The sequence below is a fragment of the Physeter macrocephalus genome, chromosome 7, assembly GCF_002837175.3.
Source record: "Physeter macrocephalus isolate SW-GA chromosome 7, ASM283717v5, whole genome shotgun sequence".
In the NCBI taxonomy this organism is placed as follows: Eukaryota; Metazoa; Chordata; class Mammalia; order Artiodactyla; family Physeteridae; genus Physeter; species Physeter macrocephalus.
The window spans coordinates 49,129,380-49,149,559 of NC_041220.1; the positions used below are offsets into that span (position 1 = coordinate 49,129,380).

At 48.8% G+C, this 20,180-nt stretch overlaps 1 protein-coding gene across 1 annotated transcript in view; it reads right to left on the bottom strand.

The window, feature by feature from the left end:
- The window catches only part of CRACD (capping protein inhibiting regulator of actin dynamics), a 41,072-nt gene extending 21,967 nt beyond the window's left edge, over window positions 1-19,105 (bottom strand). The window contains 6 exon segments of the mRNA XM_055085959.1: window positions 3,165-5,363; window positions 5,395-5,974; window positions 6,861-7,043; window positions 9,275-9,343; window positions 11,770-11,934; window positions 19,021-19,105. Coding sequence (XP_054941934.1) covers window positions 3,165-5,363; window positions 5,395-5,974; window positions 6,861-7,043; window positions 9,275-9,343; window positions 11,770-11,934; window positions 19,021-19,023 — 3,199 coding nt within the window. The 5' untranslated portion in view covers window positions 19,024-19,105.
- Window positions 19,106-20,180: the final 1,075 nt, after the last annotated feature.

Consider the following 20,180-nt stretch of genomic DNA (forward strand, 5'->3'; position numbering starts at 1 on the left):
GATCCCACATGCCGCGGAGCAACTAAGCCAAGCCCGTGCACCACAACTACTGAGCCTGCGCTCTAGAGCCCGTGTGCCACAACTACTGAAGCCCGTGCACCTAGAGCCCGGTGCTCCGCACCAAGAGAAGCCACTGCAGTGAGAAGCCCGCGCACCGCAAGGAAGAGTAGCCCCCGCTCACCGCAGCTAGAGAAAGCCCGTGAGCAGCAACAAAGACCCAACACAGCCAAAAATAAAATAAATAAAATAAAAATAAAGATTTAAAAAAAAAACCAAAAAACCCCCACAGATAATTGACTTAAAATGTGATATATATATGTGTATATATCTATATATGTGTGTGTGTATGTGTATACATAGTGGGATACTCAGCCATAAAAATGAATGAAATATTGCCTTTTGCAGCAACATGGATGGACCTAGAGAATATCATGCTTAGTGAAAAGAGTCGGAGAAAGACAAATACTGTATGATATCACATGCGGAATCTACAAAATAATACAAATGACTGTATACAAAACAGAAACAGATTCACAGACATAGAAAACAAACTTATGGTTACCAAAGAGGACAGGGAAGTAGGAGGGACAAATGAGGAGTATGGGATTAACAGATACAAACTTCTATACATAAAATATATAAGCAACAAGGGAATTATACCCAATATCCTGTAACAAACTATAATGGAATATAACCTGCAAAAAAACGCACAAAAAAATGAATCACTATGCTGTACACCTGAAACTAACACAGTATTGTAAATCAACTACACTTCAATTTTAAAAAATTGGAAATAGAGACAGACAGACAGACTCTGGAGGGAAGCTGGGAGCGCTGTGATGCGATACAGGGAGAGGACTTGCATTCTTGTCCTCATTTGTTTTGCTTATTTGCATTGTGAGTTTCAGCAGTTCAGTGAGTTTATGGCATATCATATCTTCTCTGAACCAGATGATCTGTTATGAAATGGTCAAATGGTGTAAAGAAATTCCAGTAAACAAAGCACAGATTGGGATATACTACTAATAATGCAAGCATAACAACACAGCAGAGCTGTCACGCTCTTTGCCTGATAACCTGGTGAAGAAATCAGATCTGACAAGAAGGTGGCCAAAGAAAATAAAAAGCAGCACCATGATTTGCAATGTGGATTTACATCCACTGTTTTTTCAGTGAACCTCACCCTAAGTACATATGGTGCTCCACGGGTTTTAGCTAATGATGGTATTACATGTATACAGTTAACACATAAATTGGAGGTCCAGGCTTAACGTTTTTATCCTGATAAGGTGTTCAGTTAAACAAAGTTGGTCAGCCCAGGCCTGGAGTCACAGAGCGTGTAAAACCCCAATGGTCTTAGGTAGAGACCACCACATGGTCCTTGCTCTCATGCTTCTTTTCTACCAAATAAAGAAAAATTCAATTAGCAGAGACTGTTAGCCCAGAATCTGGATACTGAGGAAGAAAACAGGGGCAGAAACAGTTTTTGGTAGAAAACTGTAAGAATCTCTCTAAGAGAAAGAAGAGGTACAGAGCGTTATTTCTCTGGGAGAAGACAAGAGAGTGATAGAGCGGGTCAGGCTGTGAGAGGAACTCTGATGATACCAACCAAAGCTAACAGCACAAAAGCTAATGTCAAAACTGAAAATGGGGGTTCCGGTTCAAGAGGGTGACATAGAAGGATCCTGAACTCCCCTCCTCCCACAGACACACTGGGTTTACAGCCACATACAGAACAATTCCTTCTGAAAGAAATTCAGAAACTAGCTGAGTGACTTCAACACATCAGGGGAACAGGAAAAGAAAAAACCACATGGAAATGGGTAGGAGAGGCTGAGACACAATCTCGCCATAAACCCCATCCCCAGCAGAGTGACCCACAACCAGGAGGGAATTCAAGCACTCCCCGTTTCTCTCTGAGGAGCAAAGGGTTTGGACCCCACGTCTGGAACCTCATCTGTTAAGACTTCCGAAAGTCTTAACAGGCCCCCCAAAACATCTAGCTCTGAAAGCCAATGGGGCTTATGTCCACGAGACCCACAAGGCCATAGGGAAACTAAGGCACAGATCTTAACAGGCTTGTGGGGACTTACCGTGGCTATCCCCCCAGAGCCCGGCACAGAGGTAAAACAACAACAACAAAAACCTGAAAATGGGTTCCTCTTCAGCAGGACAAACAGAAACCAATAGGGAGATATGGTCTGGACACTGTTGATCAACATGCTGGCCCAGGAAACCAAGCAAGGCTTGGTTAAAAAGGACGGGAGCGTCTTCCATAAGGCAAGTAACCAAACCAACATCTCTGGGAAACAGCTCTCTTCTCTGCAAAAATCACCCCAAACCTAAACAGTTACCTAAATCTTCCCTAAAAAACCTGAGGGGAGAATTTCCCTGAGAAATACGAGTAACTTCCTGGGCTCTGAACCACACCTGACCACCTACTCTGCAAAACAGAAAAGAAAAAGTATCAGATGAAGGTTCTTGGGGCCCCAAAGCCAATCCAAGTGATCACCATGCTGCCCCAAACATCCAGCATGAAGAAACACTAGGGGGCAGGCAGGAGTAACGGTCACTCTAAAATTTCCGTATCGGAGGGCTTCTCAGTGGCAAGCTGGTGGGGTCAGGACGCACATGTGGGCATTGTGCGTTAAATTGAGACAAACTTGATTATGCACACAGAGGCTCCTTAGGGGGGGGCTGTCCAAAGCCCCCTAACTTCCCACCTGGGTGCCGCTAGTGCCCAGAGATAGAACACAGACACTGGTCTAGGAAACCCCAGTCTTTCCTGTCACTGCACAGGCCCCTCATAAAGATTAATGACATCTGCATTAACTTGGACCACGTTTCAATTTCCACTGCCAATCGAAAGCGAATCAGTCTGTGCCAGCACCTCCAACTTATGACTTGGGTAAGTAAGGATCATAAACGGTGTGAACTGCAGACACGCAACAGTCAGTCCACATCTCCATAACTGTAAAGAAAAGTCAAGAGCCTCACTATGATCCATGAGTGAGGGCCCCTGGGGAACGGGGCACCAGCCTCTAATTAAGGAAATGCTCCAACGCCAGCTCCGGGGTGGGGGTGGGGGTGGGGGGCTACTTCCGGCCCCGGGCACGGACAACAAGCTGGACAGAGGCAGAGTTTTGCAACCTACGGTTACGCACCTTTCCTCCCCGCCTCGGGTGTCGCGGAAGGCTTTTCCTGCCGGGCGGCAGATGGCGCCGGGGAAGCAGGCTTCCTCTCTGTTTCCACCTCTTCCTCCTCATCCCGCTTCTGGTCCTTCCTCTCCTCAGTCGGCGGGGGTGAGAGCGTCCGGGGGTCCCCGTTGTCCCGGCCCTCCTTGCATGACTCGCCGGCCTCCGGGTCAGGCTTCCCCGCCCGGCGAGCCAACAGCTCCACCAAGTAGGGCCTGCTCAGCTTGGAGATCGGGGAGGACGGCGGAGTCTGGCCCGCGGGCTTGGGAGCCAGGGCTGGCTTCTGGGCCAAGGGCGTTCTGTTTGCTGCCCTGTCCTGCTCTGGAGCCGGGGGCTGGCTGCCGGCTGCTGGGGGCCCAGGCTGGGCTGCAAGAGGAGAGTCGCTGGGAGGGCTTTCAGCAGAGTCCTTCCAGGGGGCCGGGGCTTGCCTCCTCTCGGGGGGGAGGGACGGGCCATGCTTGAGGGCCGCAGCCTCTGTCTCTCTCTCTCCAGCTGTGCTCCCCGGAGCTGACGGCGCCCCACTGATACTGTCCCCCGTGCTGCTGTGCCTTTTCTTCTTCTTTTGTTCTGTTTGTTGGTCGCAGTGGAAGCGCAAGGAGTAGTTGGTCCTTCTCAATTTTATTCCAAAGGGGGAAGCTTTATCCTCCCCACCTGGCATCACGGGCTCCGGCTTTCCTACTCCACCTGTGGTCTCGCTGTCCGAAGTGACCACGGGTTCTGCTTGGGCCCCTGCTTTCTGTGGAGGGTAAGGAAGGCTTGGAACAAGGAAAGATGGAAGGTCTTTGGCAAATTTGCACCCCTCCGTGGTGTCCGTTGGCTCCTGGTGCGCCCCCGGTTTCCCTGCACCCTTCACGGGCTCTTTAGTATCAGCAGCAGGGAGCTGGGGCCGGGCCTCTTCGCTGGGGCCCGGCAGGGATCTTTTTCTAACGCTTTCCGCTTCCGTGTTCTGTTTGGAGGTCTCCCCGCCCCCATCAGAGAATTTCTGCCAGGCAGGCTTAATGGAGAACTTTGCATTTACCGGCGGGGTCCTCCGGAGGTTCCCGCGGGAATCACATCGGCCCCTGGGCGTGTGTTCATCACCGGGCCGAGACTGGTCTCGCTCGCCGCGCTGGTCACTCTCTGCGTTCTTCAGGATTCTGGACCGAATGGAAGCCCATTCAGCGAGCGCGGCCACGCTGCTCGGAGACTCCTGTGAGGGCCTGGTCTTCCCACTGCCTGCCCGGGGGTCACCTGGGGCTCGGGGTGGGTTCTCCAGGGCGGGGACATCCACGTGCTTCTTTTCTTCCGACAAGCCCAGGAGAGACTTGCACGCCGTGTCCTTGATCTGGCTCAGGTTGACGGCCGGGCCGCAGAGCTGGGCTCCCGTGACCAGAATGGCCGTGTGGGGGATGCTCAGGGACGAGGGCAGGGCGTGGGAGGCCGGGCTGGCTCTGAGGGCCTTTGGCTCTTGGGGACCAGAGGCGAGCCCCTCATCTTTCATGGGTTTCACAGGGCTCAGGTTGACTTTGGGGAAGAGAATTTGTTTCCCTCCGGATGACACCTGGAAAGTGTAGGGTCTGGGCATGGTCTGCCTCTCATCTACCTCCTGCCATCTGAGTTCCTCCACCTTTCTGTCTGTTTCTGGAGCGGCAGCTTCTTTCTTCTCTCCTGGAGCCAACGCCTCTTCCACCTGGGCCTCTTGTTTCTGGGGCAGCTCTGTGTTGGTTTCTTCCCTCTTTTCCTGCCATCCACAAAGATGATCCCCGGGAACATCCCCCTGCTTTCCGGGCTGCTCGCCTGATGGCTCGGTGGCCTCCTGGCTCTGCTTCACCCAAATACTCGGTTCCTCAGGGTTTTCTCTTGGCTTCTCGAGCTTCAGGTGTTCTTGTTCTGCTTTCTCTGCAGTATCGCTCTGAAGTGGGCTCCTCAAGCCCCTTTTGTGGTCCAGCAGCGGCTGATTCTCCTCCTCCACTCTCGGTGCTTCCTGAAGCTTCTTTTCCGCTTCCTGCCTCCTCTTCGCCTCCGCGTCCTCCCGCCGTCTCTGCGCCTCCAGCTCTTCCTGCCTTCTGAGCTCCTGCATCCGTTTGTCCTCCTCCTCCTCCTCCTCCTCCTCCTCCCCCTCCCCCCCCCCCTCCCCCTCCCCCTCCCCCTCCTCCTTCTCCTTCTTCTAGTTTGTCCTCCTCCTCCTCCTCCTCCTCCTCCCCCTCCCCCTCCTCCTCCTCCCCCTCCTCCCGCCGCCTCTGCGCCTCCAGCTCCTGCCACCTCTCCTCCTCTTCCCGCCGCAGCTTCTCGGCCTCCTGCCGGCTCCGAGCCTCCAGCTCCTCCTGCTGCGCGCGTCTCTCCAGGCGCTGCGCCTCTGCCTGCAGGCGTCTCGGCTCCTCGGCTTCCAGGCGCCCTCCTTCGTCTTGCTCCCTCCGCTCTGGGCCTCGGCAGCCTGGCTCTTCCGGACTCCGCGGCTCCTCTTCACGCTGCCTCTTTGCTGCCTCTAGCTGTACTCCTCCCTCCTCTTCCTCCCCTTCCTCCTCCAAGAGCTCCTCCTGCCTTCTCTTCTCCTCCCAAAGCCTCCTCTCCAGGGCCTGGAGCCTCTGCTCTTCCAGGCGTCGCCTCTCTGCCGCTTGGGCCTTTTGCCGTTTGCACTTGGCCTCAAGTTCTTGCCAGTATTCTTCTTGGCGTCGTTTCTCTTCCTCCGAGTCCAGCGCCTCTGGCTCCTCTTCATGCCAGATTGGCTTGTCTTCTCCAGGGTGCCCATTCTGGTCTAGGGACAGCTGATGCAGGAAGCCACCTTGCTCGTTCTGTCGATCCTAACATTGGTAAGGGAAACAGAATTAGCTCTCCTTGTGCACAGGCTACCGTTACAATCCTATTTCACAATGTGGGTGGCCCTCCTAATCTCAAAAGTAGGGGCAACGTTCCCCTCTCTACGCACAGAGACAGGTAACCTCGGGTATCCCTCACACCAAGAGTAAACTGGGGGTGGGGAAAAGAATTTCATTTTTGTGTTTCCTCTCTACATGTCATCCTCAAATTCCTTTTTTAAAAAAATACACGTGAGGGCTTCCCTGGTGGCGCAGTGGTTGAGAATCCGCCTGCCGATGCAGGGGACACGGGTTCGTGCCCCGGTCTGGGAAGATCCCACGTGCCGCCGAGCGGCTGGGCCCGTGAGCCATGGCCGCTGAGCATGTGCGTCCGGAGCCTGTGCTCCGCAACGGGAGAGGCCACAACAGTGAGAGGCCCGCGTACCGCAAAAAAAATAAAATTAAATAAAAAAAAATACACGTGAATAATCATAGGAAAACTGGTAGTCCAGCATTAGAAAGGTGAGGAAAAATGAGATTTGTACTTCATCTATGTCCCCTGAAACTTGTGACTGAGAAGTCTCCTCTAATCAAACTGAAGAAGCTTTGGCTAAGCCGTGGCACAGGAAAGTGGGCCATCCGTCTGTTGCAAAGCACAAAGTGTCCGGAGCCCCTCGGAAGGCAGCCTCTCTCTCTGAGGTCCACCACCACCGGCGGGCAACAAGTCAGAAAGGGTGGTGGAAGGGAAATGGGCCCCTTCACCCTTGTGCCTGAGACACAGCCATCCCCGACAGGGACAGACCGAGTTCCTTCCATAGGGCCCTCACAGCACCATCCTGCTAGGCAACATTAATGCCCAGCCTTGCTAGGGTGTCTGCCAGGCCATACATACCCCGACAAGTCGCCTGTGCTTCCTTGACACCCTCTGGTTTTTTGGCTTAATGGACAGTTTGTGCTTGGCGGCACTGTTGTCCAGGCGGGCGATGGCCAGGGGAATGGCATCTAGGTTGACACTTTCGATGGTGCCGGCAGAGGAGAAGTGCCTTTTTGGCCGAGACGTTTTAACTGGAGCAGCCTACAGTGGAGATTGAAATGTGAAGTCAGTCCGGATCAGAGAACAACCTGCAGCGAATCCCGGAATGGCAGCACTTGTTGGAGCTTGCACCTTGCCCAGCCTGGCCCAGGAGATGCTGGCAAGCGGACAGGGCTCGTGGGCACAGTGAAGTGAACACTGCTTTTATAATCAAAAGACGTTGAGTATTTGTTTTGCCAGTGATAATCTGTATTAACTTGTAAAGGTCATTGACTCTTTCAGGGACTAATTTTCCTACTCTGAATGGTACGGGGGTTAGATTAGATCAGGGGTCAGTAAGATACAGGCAAGGTGGTCCAGTCCTGCCTGAAGACTGTTAGGGTGAATAAAGTTTTCCTGGTACAGAGCCACACCATTGCCCTTGGCTGCCTTTGTGCTAAAAGGAAGAGCAGAACAAAGCAGAGTCTGGTAGTTGCAACTTACGGCCACAAGGCCTAAAGTAAGTAGTAGTTTGCTAAGCCCTGGACTAGCTCATCTCTGTGCTAAGAACTCTGTAATTCTAAGAGCCCTCTACTGCCACAGACATGGTGTGTACATACCTCAGCTCCCACTTCAGCCTCCTCAAACAGGGAATGTATCTTTCTGGCCTTTGTTTCAATCCTCTCTATGCCCAAGTAGCAAATCTCATTTGGTAAGTGCTCAATAAATATTTGCTAAAAGAATGAGGGAACAATAAAGTATAATAACCTCTCTGCCTAGGGCATAACATTTCTAATCAGCAAAAACGTTTTAGCACGATCATGCCAAAGTCACCGAGCACTGGTGCACTGGAAGTGAAAAGGAGGAGGCCTGGGTGAGAAGGTGAAGGGCAGAAATGTGCTACACACAGGGGAAAGGCAATCCTGCAAAGGAAGAACCGCAGAACTGCTTGCGGCTCTGTGGTACAGGTGTGGTCACTTGCAAAGCGCAACCTCAGACCAAGCGTACACATCTAGTTAGGTCAGAGAGACCGAGGCTCACAGTCCACGCTGGATCAGGTGGTAAGGAGCCACGCCTGTAACTTCAGAGTTTTCACAGGCAAGCAGCGAGGCAAGGGCTCCCCGCCCCAGCACGCCACCGCGCAGCAGAGGGCGCTCACGGCCCTAACTGCCTTCTCCAGCAGCTGAGGTACAGGCTCAGCATCAGCGGAAGCCAGGGTTCCCCTGTTTCGACTGTGTCCGTGCACAGTAAGGGCAGAGTCAATGGGGTTTAGCTGGTGGCTTTGCTTTTTGCAATTATCTTCCATATTTATGCACAAAGATAAAGGAGCCAGCTAGCTCCAAGAGCAAAACGAACACTCAGTAAATACTAATTTATGACAAGAAGCACGGAAGTAAGGAAAAATAATCCCAGCCTTTGGTCTCCTAAGCTTTTATTTATTTATGGTTATCTTTATAATAGGTGTCAAATTCTAAACTACTGTTGAAGAGAGATGAATTAAACATTTATTTCCATCCCCTAATGGATGCGTGAGTAAAAGGAGTTAAAGCCAGATGTGATAGACTGAAGACGCAGATAAAGCATTTCAAGCTGAGATTTAATGCCATGTTTCGTTTCTAGTTATTCAAGCTGGGCCTCTTCATCTGGGTGGTGGAACTGTCTTGAGTCATCCGCTTCAGAAGACTCAGGGACGTGCCCTGTTCTCACCGTACTGTCTGCCAGACCCCGGGAAGACCCCTGGACCCCTGTGCAGGTGAAAGGTCCTCATGGGAGCAGACTGGCCTCTGTAGAAGTGGCGCACGTGACCTCCACAGGGCTCCCTAGGCTCCTGCAGGTAACGTCCCAGGTTTCAGTGGAACGTGTGTAAGTTAAAAACCAAAAATACACACAAGTTGAGAAATGCTAAGGTCTTTTGGGGGGCATCTCTAAATAGAAGGAGACTTTTCCTTACACACTCTTTACCTTCAGGTGTTTTTGAATGGTTTTTTTTGAATGTTTTTTCTCAATGGCTTACCGGTGTCTTAAAATACATGATACACCTAGGAAAGCTACCAATACCTGAGACTCCAAACACAGGCATGGCGGGAGTGTGGCTCTTTTTCAGAGCGGGGTTCAGTTCCAGCAGTTACATCACCATAGAAACAGACGCTCCAACATCTACCACTGGTTGCGTTTTAAAGTAATGGACAAAGGTAGCATTTATGAATGGAAAAGTGAGGCAGCAGATCGCCCCACAAAAGGAAGAATGGACGTTAAAGTAAGGAAGCTGTATACACAAGTTCAAATCATACTACCTTCTCTTCCATCTCACTTCCGGCTCCAGGCAGATTCAGAGGACCCGGAGAACTTGGCGTCTCACTGGACTGGAACAGTAGAGAGAGTGCTCAAGTCAAACGCCAGCACAGGAAGTCCTGGGCAGACAACCAGACAGTGTCTGTGCAAGGGCCACCCCCTCCTCCACGCAGGGGCGCAGCTGGCTGCAGAGAGCCGGCAGGTTCACGGCGGGGACTCTGCTAAATGTCCGGACTCCACCAGGGCTCCTGAGGCACGGTGTGTGCTCCCCTCTCCCCCGAGTTCAGCACATCTCCCATCTGGGCGGTCTCCAACCTCAGTCCTTGATGTGTTTCCCCACTGATGAGAGAATCTCAGGTGCTGCCCTGCTGCCACCCCCTAGCTGGGAAGCAGGGTCCCAACTTCAGAGCTCTCGGCTTTGCTGGCTGCCTTCCAGCCCATGAAAAGGAAAGACGGCCCTTCCAGGGGCACACGGGCTGGCCTGAGGAAGTGGATGACCAGAGGAGGCAAGAAAACTTGGAAGGAAGGGAGCGAGGAAGGAAGGAGAAGAAAAAGGCTGATGATTCACATCCCAGCCGCCCTGCCTGCCCTGGGTACTTGCACATCACGTCATCTGCACCAGCTATACCTTCTGTCTTGTACCGCCCATGTTTACAAAAGGGTCTCATTGTCTCTTCCAGAGCCATAACATCAGCTTGCCCTACCTCAGTCCCTCTTCTGTACCACACTTAGAAACACCTTTAGAAAACACAAATCAGATTATCACTGCCCTGCTTAAAACTACTCAGAGGTTTCCTATTACTTTTTGAACAAAATTCACCCCTTCTCCTGTGGTCTACATGATCCAGCCTCTATACTGTGCTCTACCTACCCTTTGCCCTCGTCCCCACTGGCCTGCTTTCTGTTCCTCCTTCAGGACAAGCTCAGTCCCACCTCTGGGCCTCTGTACTTGCTCTCCCTTCTTCCTAAAACACCCTTCGCCCCTCCGGTTCTGCTCATGGCTATTCCGACCTCCTTATCTAAAGAAGCAACCTCTCTCCAACCATATTACTCACGTTTCCATCACCCTGTTTTATTTCCTGTGCAGCATTTTTATTAATCCAAAATTATGATACGTATCTATGTGTTGACTTGTTTGTTGTCTGACTCTCCTCTCATTAGAATGTAAACTACACGGAGGCGGCCCCTTGTCTAATCCGGCCCATCTCTGCGATGCCCGCAGCTGGGGGAGCACCTGCTGAACGAACGACCCTCCTTCTCCCCCAGGCCACAGTGCCCTGCACTTATTAGACCTTCAGTAACAGGGAAGACATTTGCTTTGGTCCACAGGAAATCCCTGAATCAAGGCTGATGGCCCATGCTGCGGCCCAGCACTCAGGAGGCTGGAGAGAGCATTGTTGGACCAGTGGGAGAGATGGGCCCCATGCCTGCTTCACCACCACCCACAACTGTAGGCGCCAGTAGTCATCAGGGCCAGGGCCAGGGCCAGGCAGAGATGGGCAACAGAGGAGATTGTCCACCTTTTCTTTCCTTCCCTCCTTTGCTCTACAAGTCACATATCTTCTGTTCTACTCCTGTGACATATTAGCTGATAACAAGCACGACTTCTTCCAGGGGCATCTTAATAACCCCCAATGTCATTTCAGGCACCACGGTAGGCACAGCACAGAGAATACTTTCTTTTAAGCATGGGAAGACTCAGAGCCTCCGCTAGAGAACAGTTTATCTAGCTATTGGTAGGACTTTTCTTCCTTTTCCCGTAAGAGGCCTGAGGGTGTCCCCTCTGCTGCTAGAGGGACTCTCATTTCAGGATATGCTCAGAGTGTTTCTTTCAAAGTGCCAAGAGACCAAATTTAGATAGGACAGTGCTGGACCAGTGTGACTTTCTTTCCACACTAAGTAGACTTCGAGCTGGTCTGTTTGATACGTTCTGTCTTACTGAGCACCTACTTCTTTCCTCATTTCCCTTTAAATTAGTCCAGTTCGACAAGTAATCATTCAGTGCTCCTAAGTAAGCAGTAACGCCGTCCTGGGGAGACAGAGACACGTAAGATCCAGTTTGTCCTCAAGGAACTCAACGTTTAGAGATGCAGAGAAAATAGTTACGTGGACACAGATGCAGACGGAGTACAGATGTGTAAGAAGCACTAAGGATGCACAGCGAAGGCACAGAGGAGATAGTGCAGCTTGGAGGTGAAGCGGGGCAAGGCTCCCAGAAGAGGTGGGTCAGCCCGAGTCTCCGAGAGTAAGTGGAAGACACTGGGAAAAGCTGGGGCAAGGGGCACGTCTCCCCTGCCTGCCCCTCTTCCAAGCTGGCCCCACTGCAGATCAAGGCACCGGCCCGGGAAGTGCCCTCCAGCCCTGGGCTACTCATCAGGAAAGCTTCTCCCACCTTATTCCCTACACTGCAGACCCCAGGGTTACCGATGCCCCTGTCCACTGCCCAGCACCCTCCTGGGCTTATTAGCAATCAAGTCATTCCCTGGAGGAGCCTTACTTTGTTCCCGGTGTCTGAGAGGATGACGTCCTGCTGAGTCACAATTTCCATGGGACTGGTCAGGAGCGGATCCTCTTCCAAGCGAGCCTCGCCACTGTCTGCCTTCTTCATGGGAATGGCATTGGGTGGTGGCTGCCCAAACTTGATGCTCTTGCCCAACTGTCGCTGGAGAGAAACAAAAGAAAGACGTTCGGAAGCAGTGAAGCGGTTCACGATAACCACAGCCAGACTCCCCATAGCTAGCAGGCACTGAGGCGTATTCTGTACACGACTGGTTTCCACACTAGACACCATGCCAGTAAACCCTGATGCAGTCCTGTAATAACTGAATCTGTTTCCCAGTATTTCTTTCCCACCTTCGAGCCGTGAGCTTTTTCATCCAGCCACCTCTTTCATGGAGATGCCAACATTTCCAGGGGGGTAGAGAGACCGTATTTCTGATCCAAAAGTTGGGTATGACAAAAATTTTTTGATTAACCTATAAGTTTATTTATATAAAAGTCTTTTAAAGGTACAAAAATTGGATAGAAAATAGTTTCATGAAATGCAAAAACCACTGGGGGAAATCAAGACCCTTGTGGTTGCACAAAGAAGGGAACCCTTCAGCCCTTTTGGACATACTCCCCTTGAATATTTATGTTTCATCTACCTTCCTCACCAGCCCCTAGCCTGAACATCCTGTTCGGGTTACAGTGGGTACCACTGCCAAATGGAAGAAGGCCGCAGGGCCCACGAGTCTTTCCATGATTGATGCTGAGTTCACGGAAAAGATGGAAGCAATCTTGTCCTGCCAATAGGACGGCCTCTTCGCCTTGCTGCAGCTACCCACTGTGCCCTACGGGCCAGAAGGAACCAAGTGGGTAAGGGACAGAGAAGGAGGCCAGAGGAAGGGCCAAAGAGGGACTGATCACTGGTGGGAGGGAGCTGAATGGATGGGGAGAAGGAGGGAAAAACAGGGGATAGAAATTAGGAGGATAAATAATATTCAGAATTAGAGAAAAGCCAGATTTAAAAAAAGGAATTATATTCCCTGAAGAAAAATATACAAACATAATAGTTTTTAATAAGAGGCAAAATATTTAATGGGCTAGATATAGTAGATATAAAATATTTAATGGGTAGAGAAAGTGAATGACACTCAGCAAGGAAAAGAGGTAAGCCGTGCTCATCTGAAAGACTACTGTACTGAATCGAACATATTGTACAAACTACTGCCTTTATCTACATCAGGGATTCTCAACCTCGGCGCTACTGACATTTGAGGCCAGATAATTCTTTGTTGTGGGAGCTGTCCTGTGCACTGTAGGATGTTTAGCATCACCCCAGGACAGCAGATGCTAGTAGCAACCCCTCTTCAACCTGTTTAGACAACCAAAAATGCCTCCAGGCTTTGTCCAATGTCCCCTGGGGGCTAAAGTCGCCTCTGGCTGAGAATTACTGCTCTAGATCTAGGTACTTGGGTTTCACAGTCTTTTTATGCTTCAAAGGAAAGAAAAAATAGAGACTACATTATCTGATATTTATCTCTAATGTGGCCAATATTTAATCCCACAAAGCTGCAAAAAGCCTTAGCAATCACATTATCCAACCCCCTCACTTTACGAAAAAAGTCAGAGGTCCAGTGGGGAGAGGTGACTGGCCCAAGCTTATGGAAAGAATGAGTGGTCCCAAAGGGATTTGAATCCATGTCTTCTAAAACACATTCAGTGTTATTTTCATTGCACTCCACTGGTTCTCATAAATTTAATGTCGCACTTCCTTCTTCTTTTAGGGGCAGAAAGAAAGAGAGGATGCAGCATTTTTACTACCTCACTGAAGTTCCCCAGCAGAGGACTCCCTCGAGGGAAATATGCCCCTTCTCTCTCTGAACTCCAGGGTATCAAATCCACCCACCTGCACTCAGCTCCCTCCCTCGGCCTTGCATGGTGGATGGTGAGATTGCAGAGACATGAAAGAGATGAGCCCCAGGCCCCCCTCCCCACATCCCGGGGGCACGCACCCCAGCATGCCAAGTCAGGAGCACAGAGAGACAAGGACTCGTATTTGATCTGCTGGTATCTCAGCCTGAGCCTGGCTCCCCTGGCACCCCAGGGAGGGAGCACACATCAAAAGCCCCGAGTTCAGCCAGTGAAGTACAGCTTGAGCAGCCTAAAAGGGTTTCGGGGAGGAGAAGGCTGAAAAGGGGTATCTTCTAAAAACAAGTTTAGCAGGAAGCGGCAGTTAGTATCTACTCTAAGCAGATCAATAAGCAGGCACAGTTAGAACAGCTGATGGTGTCAGACGAGAGGACACGGTGTAACAAAGCCACAGGCCCGTCTCACTTGCTACCCTGGGGGAGAGGGAGGGGGACGTGGGCAAAAGTGGCAGGAGGGGTTCCAGCATCCTAGTGACAGCCTGAGCAGGGATTCGTTCTGGAACTCCCAGCCCAGCCTTTGGTTGACCAGTTATCCCTTCTCTAGGAGTGCTGGCCAAGAGCTGGAAACTTTTCCCAATCACCTGAGACCGAGACCCCCTGCTGTCAGGGTGTGCCATCTACCAATGCTCTTGAATGTCTAAGATGAGGGTATTTCTTCTACTTATAATGGAAAGAATAATCCTTGAATGGGCTTCCAAGGAGAACCTGGCTTAATACCCTAAATGCCCTTTAGTTAGGATTTCTGCCACCATCACAGAAAAGAATGAATATGCTGATATTATTCTTCATTAGGGCACTTGTTAGAACACTGACGTTGGTCCACCCTGATGCTTAGGTTAAAAAAAAAGAAAAGAAAAGAAAAGAAAGAATATGGCCAAACGTAATCCCAGTCTGGATTGAAATAAACTCCAAAGATGGGACGGTATCATGGCTGCCAATGGAAAATGAAAGAGAAAATGGGAAAAAAATATTAGATGCAATAGGAACAGGTGAAATAAGGTGCATGGGACAAAGCTGGGAAATGGAGAGAGTGATATTAAGAAATGAAGTAGAGAGTTAAAGAAAGAGGCAACTTGAGAGGAGGGTGCAGGGGGCAGAGAAGAGGAACAGGGAGGAGAAGCTGCAGCCTTGGTGGCAGGTACAACATCTGAAGGGAGCGGGGCAGGGTGGGGAAGGTGTTTGGGAAAGAAGGAAGAGGAAGCGGGAGGGAGGGAGGGAGAATGTGTGTGTTTATCAGAGGGTTGATTTATGTCACAGATATGGGCATCCTGGCAAAAGAAACACAATGCTGTTGCCTTTGAGAATAACGATGAGCATCTCCATAAAACAGGTGGATTTAAAATCCCTCTAGAGAAAACAAGTTCGGGCTACTGGCTAGGGAGCTTGGGAGGAGGGCGTGGGATGGAGGAGGGGAGGACCCAGGTCATGAAAGAAATGACGGCCGTCGTCTAGGGAGAGGGCTGCAGCCTCTCTGTCCAGACAAAGGACTGTCTTCACGGACACACCCTGCAGTGGTTGGGGACGAGACAGTGGAACAGGCCAGGCCAGGGCTGAAGGTCCAAGGCCATGGTGACTGAGCCTTGGGCTCTCGAGGCCAAGGCTCTTGCATCCGCCCTGTGGGTCCTGCTCCAAATGCTTCCTTCAGCTGACTCGAAGGAGACTGGGCTGTTGGAGGCTTTGTGTGATTTACTGACAACAAAAAGGTGACTGCTGAAACCTATCTGGCAATCTCAGATGTCGAGTGAATTGAATATGGGGATAAATGTGGCTTTTTGGTGACTTTTATTCTGCCCACCAATCAGGCATTGTCATGGGAAGAACTGTGATATAAGCAATCACTGAAAACCAGTCTGTTGAGATAAGCTTGCCCTTAAGTTTTCAGGAAAATAAACTATTACCACTCCCTCCATATACAGATATATATTTTTTACATACTCGTGGATTCTTTATATGTACTGAGATAATAGCCAGAGGGGAGAGTGGAACCGCTGTGCCTAAACTGAGTCCATGTTACTTGTGGCGATGAATGGAGTTACTGTTAAGCTGGAATGTGAGCTAAAAGGGGCGATATTTTATTCACTCAAATGGGGCCATTTTGTTGTAATATGGAATGTTGGAGAATGATGTTATAGGAATGCACATCCATATTTATGAGGCTTTTCTCCTATGGTGTGGAAATTCCAAGCACATCATATTCTGCAGCTCTCACACTGCCAGTTTAGATTTCCCCAGACTTTTCACAGCCATCCTTCAGACCACGTCTGTAAGAGCAAGGCAGAAGAAGAATAAGGTTGCTGTCCTCTTGAGCGAACTACGTATACTCCCATAGTTAAGATGAATTTAAAAGAACACGCAAAATCAAAAGCACACAGATTTAAAGACGTTCGCTCTGTGCAGAAGTGGCTAAGAGCAGCTATTTATTCTTTGGGTCCTCGACAGCTGCATGAGGTGCCCAAATCCTCAAAGGTAAGACACTTTGGCATTTTAAAGTGAAATCCAGCTGAGCAGGAGATAGCCGCTACTGAATATGGAGGTTTTCCCTCCTGAGCTAAACAGTCCGTGGACTAATAGACTAAGCATTTTCTGACAAAGATCTGGTATAATTCTAAAAAATCACTTGCAGGCTTAGACTGTGATGTTCCTGAGTCTTATCATCGATAGGTGCATACATACTTCACAGCCTGGTTTGATCTGAAATAAACAGCCACCTCCCTATCTGTGCTCTGGGCAGCTGTAGGGAACATCAAGGTCATTGTGGTCCAAATGCAGTGAAGTGCAAAGCTTACAAAGCCACTCTGTGCTATAGTAGGTGAACAGTGATTTTGTATAAATGGCAGATTTTAATAACTGGAGGGGCCCTTCAGATCATCCATCACATGCATCCTCTTATTTTTCAGATAGGGCACGTGAAGGTCAGAGAGGTTAAATGACCTGCTCCAAGGCCGCACAGCTAGGTGGTGGCAGAGGCCTGGCGGGGGCTTTTTATTTCACCCACTGGCCATAGATCAACTGACTGTTATGGATAGGGTCCTCAAAAAGGACACCACTGTTGTTTCTGTCCCTGTAACTGTCCTATATATTAAAATCTGTTCTCACTCTGCACATGAATTATTTTTATACTCAGGGGAAAAAAGTAATTTTTCTTTTAAAGGTTCAATTGCTTGCCACAGAAGTTTTGGCAGGTGGTAGATTCACTTTGTTCAGAAAAGAGTAGGCTTATTTATGCTGTGTTCAGTCATTCTGTACTCAGCATCAGCAGACAGATACTAACCATCACGGGTGCAACATAGGACAGTTCTGGCTGAGATGACTACGTGTGGACACTAGGGGGCAACCTTTCCAAGTGCAGTCATTACAGGCGTGGCTCCGGTTTCCAAGGACTAGGAAGTTTCTTAAGCCAGAGAAAAATGGCATTTTTTTTTTTTAAATGACATTCCAGTAGAAATCTCATTTCAAAAGAATGTCTTAATAATGGTGGCAAATCAGCTTGCTAGGACATTTACTGTCAAATAGGTGTTAGCCATTACTTCTCTCTTTTTAAAATAAACATACACACATACACAAAGACAATTTCAGACATAAAAAACATACATGCCTCTGACGTAGCTAAACACCCTCATTCCATGCTGGAGTCTACGAAGGGGTGGTCTTTTATGCTGCTTACTAAGCATCAATACCAGCATAACGTTTTTATGGAAAAATGCAAAGCATTCATGCAAGTTAATAAAGTTAACTACTATTTCTACAACTTACCAGGAACATACTGCTTAGTCGACTGAAAAATAAAGCACAGTCTTTTGGGGGTGATACAGTTATATCTTATGTCACTCCAAAAATCACATTTGCTATGATAATGGTCCCCATTTCCCTCTTCGAAGAGCAAAAGTCTCTTATTTTATTGCTTAAAAACATAACTTTAGAGCTGTAAGGAAGCTTATGAATCCATGCAGCAGAAGCAAAATTAGGTAGACCTTGTATGAGTAGATAATGTCCAAAGGAGAGCACTCACATTAGACAGCTATTCTGCTTTACTCACATTTCTTCTCCTGTTTTAACAGAATTGTTGCTTCAGGGAAGTTAGTTGTTTTACATTTTATTAGTTACGAGATCAGATTCTTTAAACTTACGGCTTACATCATTAAGACCAAAAACTGGCATTCACATATTTCTACTGAGTTTCTGTACTTTCAATACTGAGGAATTATCTATTTTTCACAACTCTAAATCCACTTCTTGAAGTGGCAGTGGCAGGTGGTGTGACATTACAAAGCTGATACCATTTCAGATGACAGACTATTACCTAATTTTTAAAGAACTCCTTGAAAGCCCTTGTAAAATACAGTTGTTTTGTAGACTGAAATCTGTAAGTCATTTCCCCTTAGAAAGGGAGTATTATGAGGGTTCATTACTTCGTAGCAATGATATTCCAGGAAATAAAAGACTTCAAGAAGGAAAGGTAAGGAGGAAGGGGATCAAGGTTTTCTTTGGCCGTCACACCCTTCCCCCTTCTCCAGCTTATGAGAAGAGACAGCTTACTCTTTCTTCTGAGTCTATAAAACATGTAGCAGTACAACCAGCAAGAACCAAGAACGGGGGAGCTAGTTAGGAAAGCTGAAATTTGAAGGAAGTGCCTAGGTTAGTTCTGAGGGCAGGACTATGGTCTCGGGCAGTGGTGTGGTAAGTACAAAGATCTAGGCAAGTTTGGGTGTGGTTTCAGGGTGTTGGCTATTTCCCACCTCACCATATGCTACATTCAGCTGAGCGTGTGTGGAATATGTAACCAAACAGAGATCACAGAATACATAGCTAATAATCAGTAGAAACAAGAATATTTCAAGAAAATTTGAGCGTCAGTAGCTATTCAAGCCAGCTGTCCCCTTTATTTTTTATGTTTTTGCTGGTTCATTCACTCATTCATTTATTGGTTCATTCGTTGTTGTAGACTTAGATGGAAACCAGCAGACCAGAGCCCCCTGTTCATAGTCTGCTTTGCCGCCAAGCACCCCCAGCTCAGAGAAGTGCTTGCTTAGGCACTTCTGTCGGGTGAGTGAATTCTACTGAGCACGCGGGCAAACTTACTTGGTCAGATCCCAGGGCTCTTTGCCCCCCTTGCTTTTCCTGGATTTCCCGTTATTTCAATCTCATTTAGTGAAAAATTATTTTATTATATTTTCATTCTTAAGGAGTTACCATCTGAGTCAATTTTATGTAGGAAAACTGCCCAACTCTGCAGTGTGAACAGGAGCAAAGCTGAAGAGCTTCACAGCACCCCTCTGAGACAGGGTGGCTCAGGGCAGCCAGATTTACAAACACAACAGAATAATAAAGAGTCTCACCATTCACTGTCCAAGTATGGAGACTTGGAAAGGGAACACTTGCTGTGCATACCCTCAGCTGACAGTTAACCCTGTGCTCAGGGATTACGGCCAACACTTAATGGTTAGGAGCTCTTTCCTCTCACCCAAGTTCTGCAGCCTCTCTAGGGTACTTGTCCTCATTAAGTCCAGTTAAAAATGAGGGAACAACTTGAGAGAAAAAGAGAGGGGGTGTTAGGTAGGTGGGTACAATGGTGATAGTGAACCTCTCACAGGTGGACAGAGGCTTCCAGAAAACTGAGTGAGGTTTGAGAAAGCAAACATTCTCCCCAGGAGCTACCCCCTGGACCTCCCAATTCACTACTCAAGGCCAAGTTAGGAACTTTTCCCACATCCCTCCATAGCCGGGCCCCTTCCCTATGGCTCTGACCTTCCAATCTCAAGCTGTCTTACCTGAAGAGTTTTGACTTTGCCCAGGATGTTGTCCTGTGACATTGCTTGAACTGTCTGCTCACTTTCTGCTCCCCCATCAGGGATAAAAATACTGTCATGGGAAAACGCCCGGGTTCCCACAGAATAGTTGAAGGACCTGGAATGCAAATCATGTGCTTCATTTTATTAGGATGATAAGATTCCTTTTGGCAATTCAATCTCCTTTTCCTCCTGATTTAGGGGACTCCACCCACATCCCCTGTCTCATTCAGAAAGCACTTCCAGCATGGTGTCCTTTTCTGTGAGAGGTCAGCCAAGTAGCTGGGTAGACAGAAGGGTCCCACTGGAATAAGGGAGCATGTCTCCAACACAACAATGTTTCAGAGCCACTCAGTGGGAGAACTCAGACTGCTACTTGTTTGTAGAGAACACAGGACAGAAGGCACTGCAGAAATGTTAACTGTAGGAGCCTTTCTCCTGATGAGCTGTCACTATCAGTTTTAGCCCAGTAAAGTCTTGTCAACAAGTACTTTTTAAGTAACATGCAGATCTAGAAGTAAGAGGCAAGAGTTTCTTTCTTTCAGATTGCAATCAAATTGGAAGACATATATATCTAAAACAAAGACTTGATGAGGACTGGAGTTGCTATAGGGACTATAGGAATAAAGAGTCTCTCTGTCGAGACTCTAGGAATTCAGAGAAGAGGAGGAGAAATGTGTGTTAAGGAGATTCTAATGGGTGTCATGCAT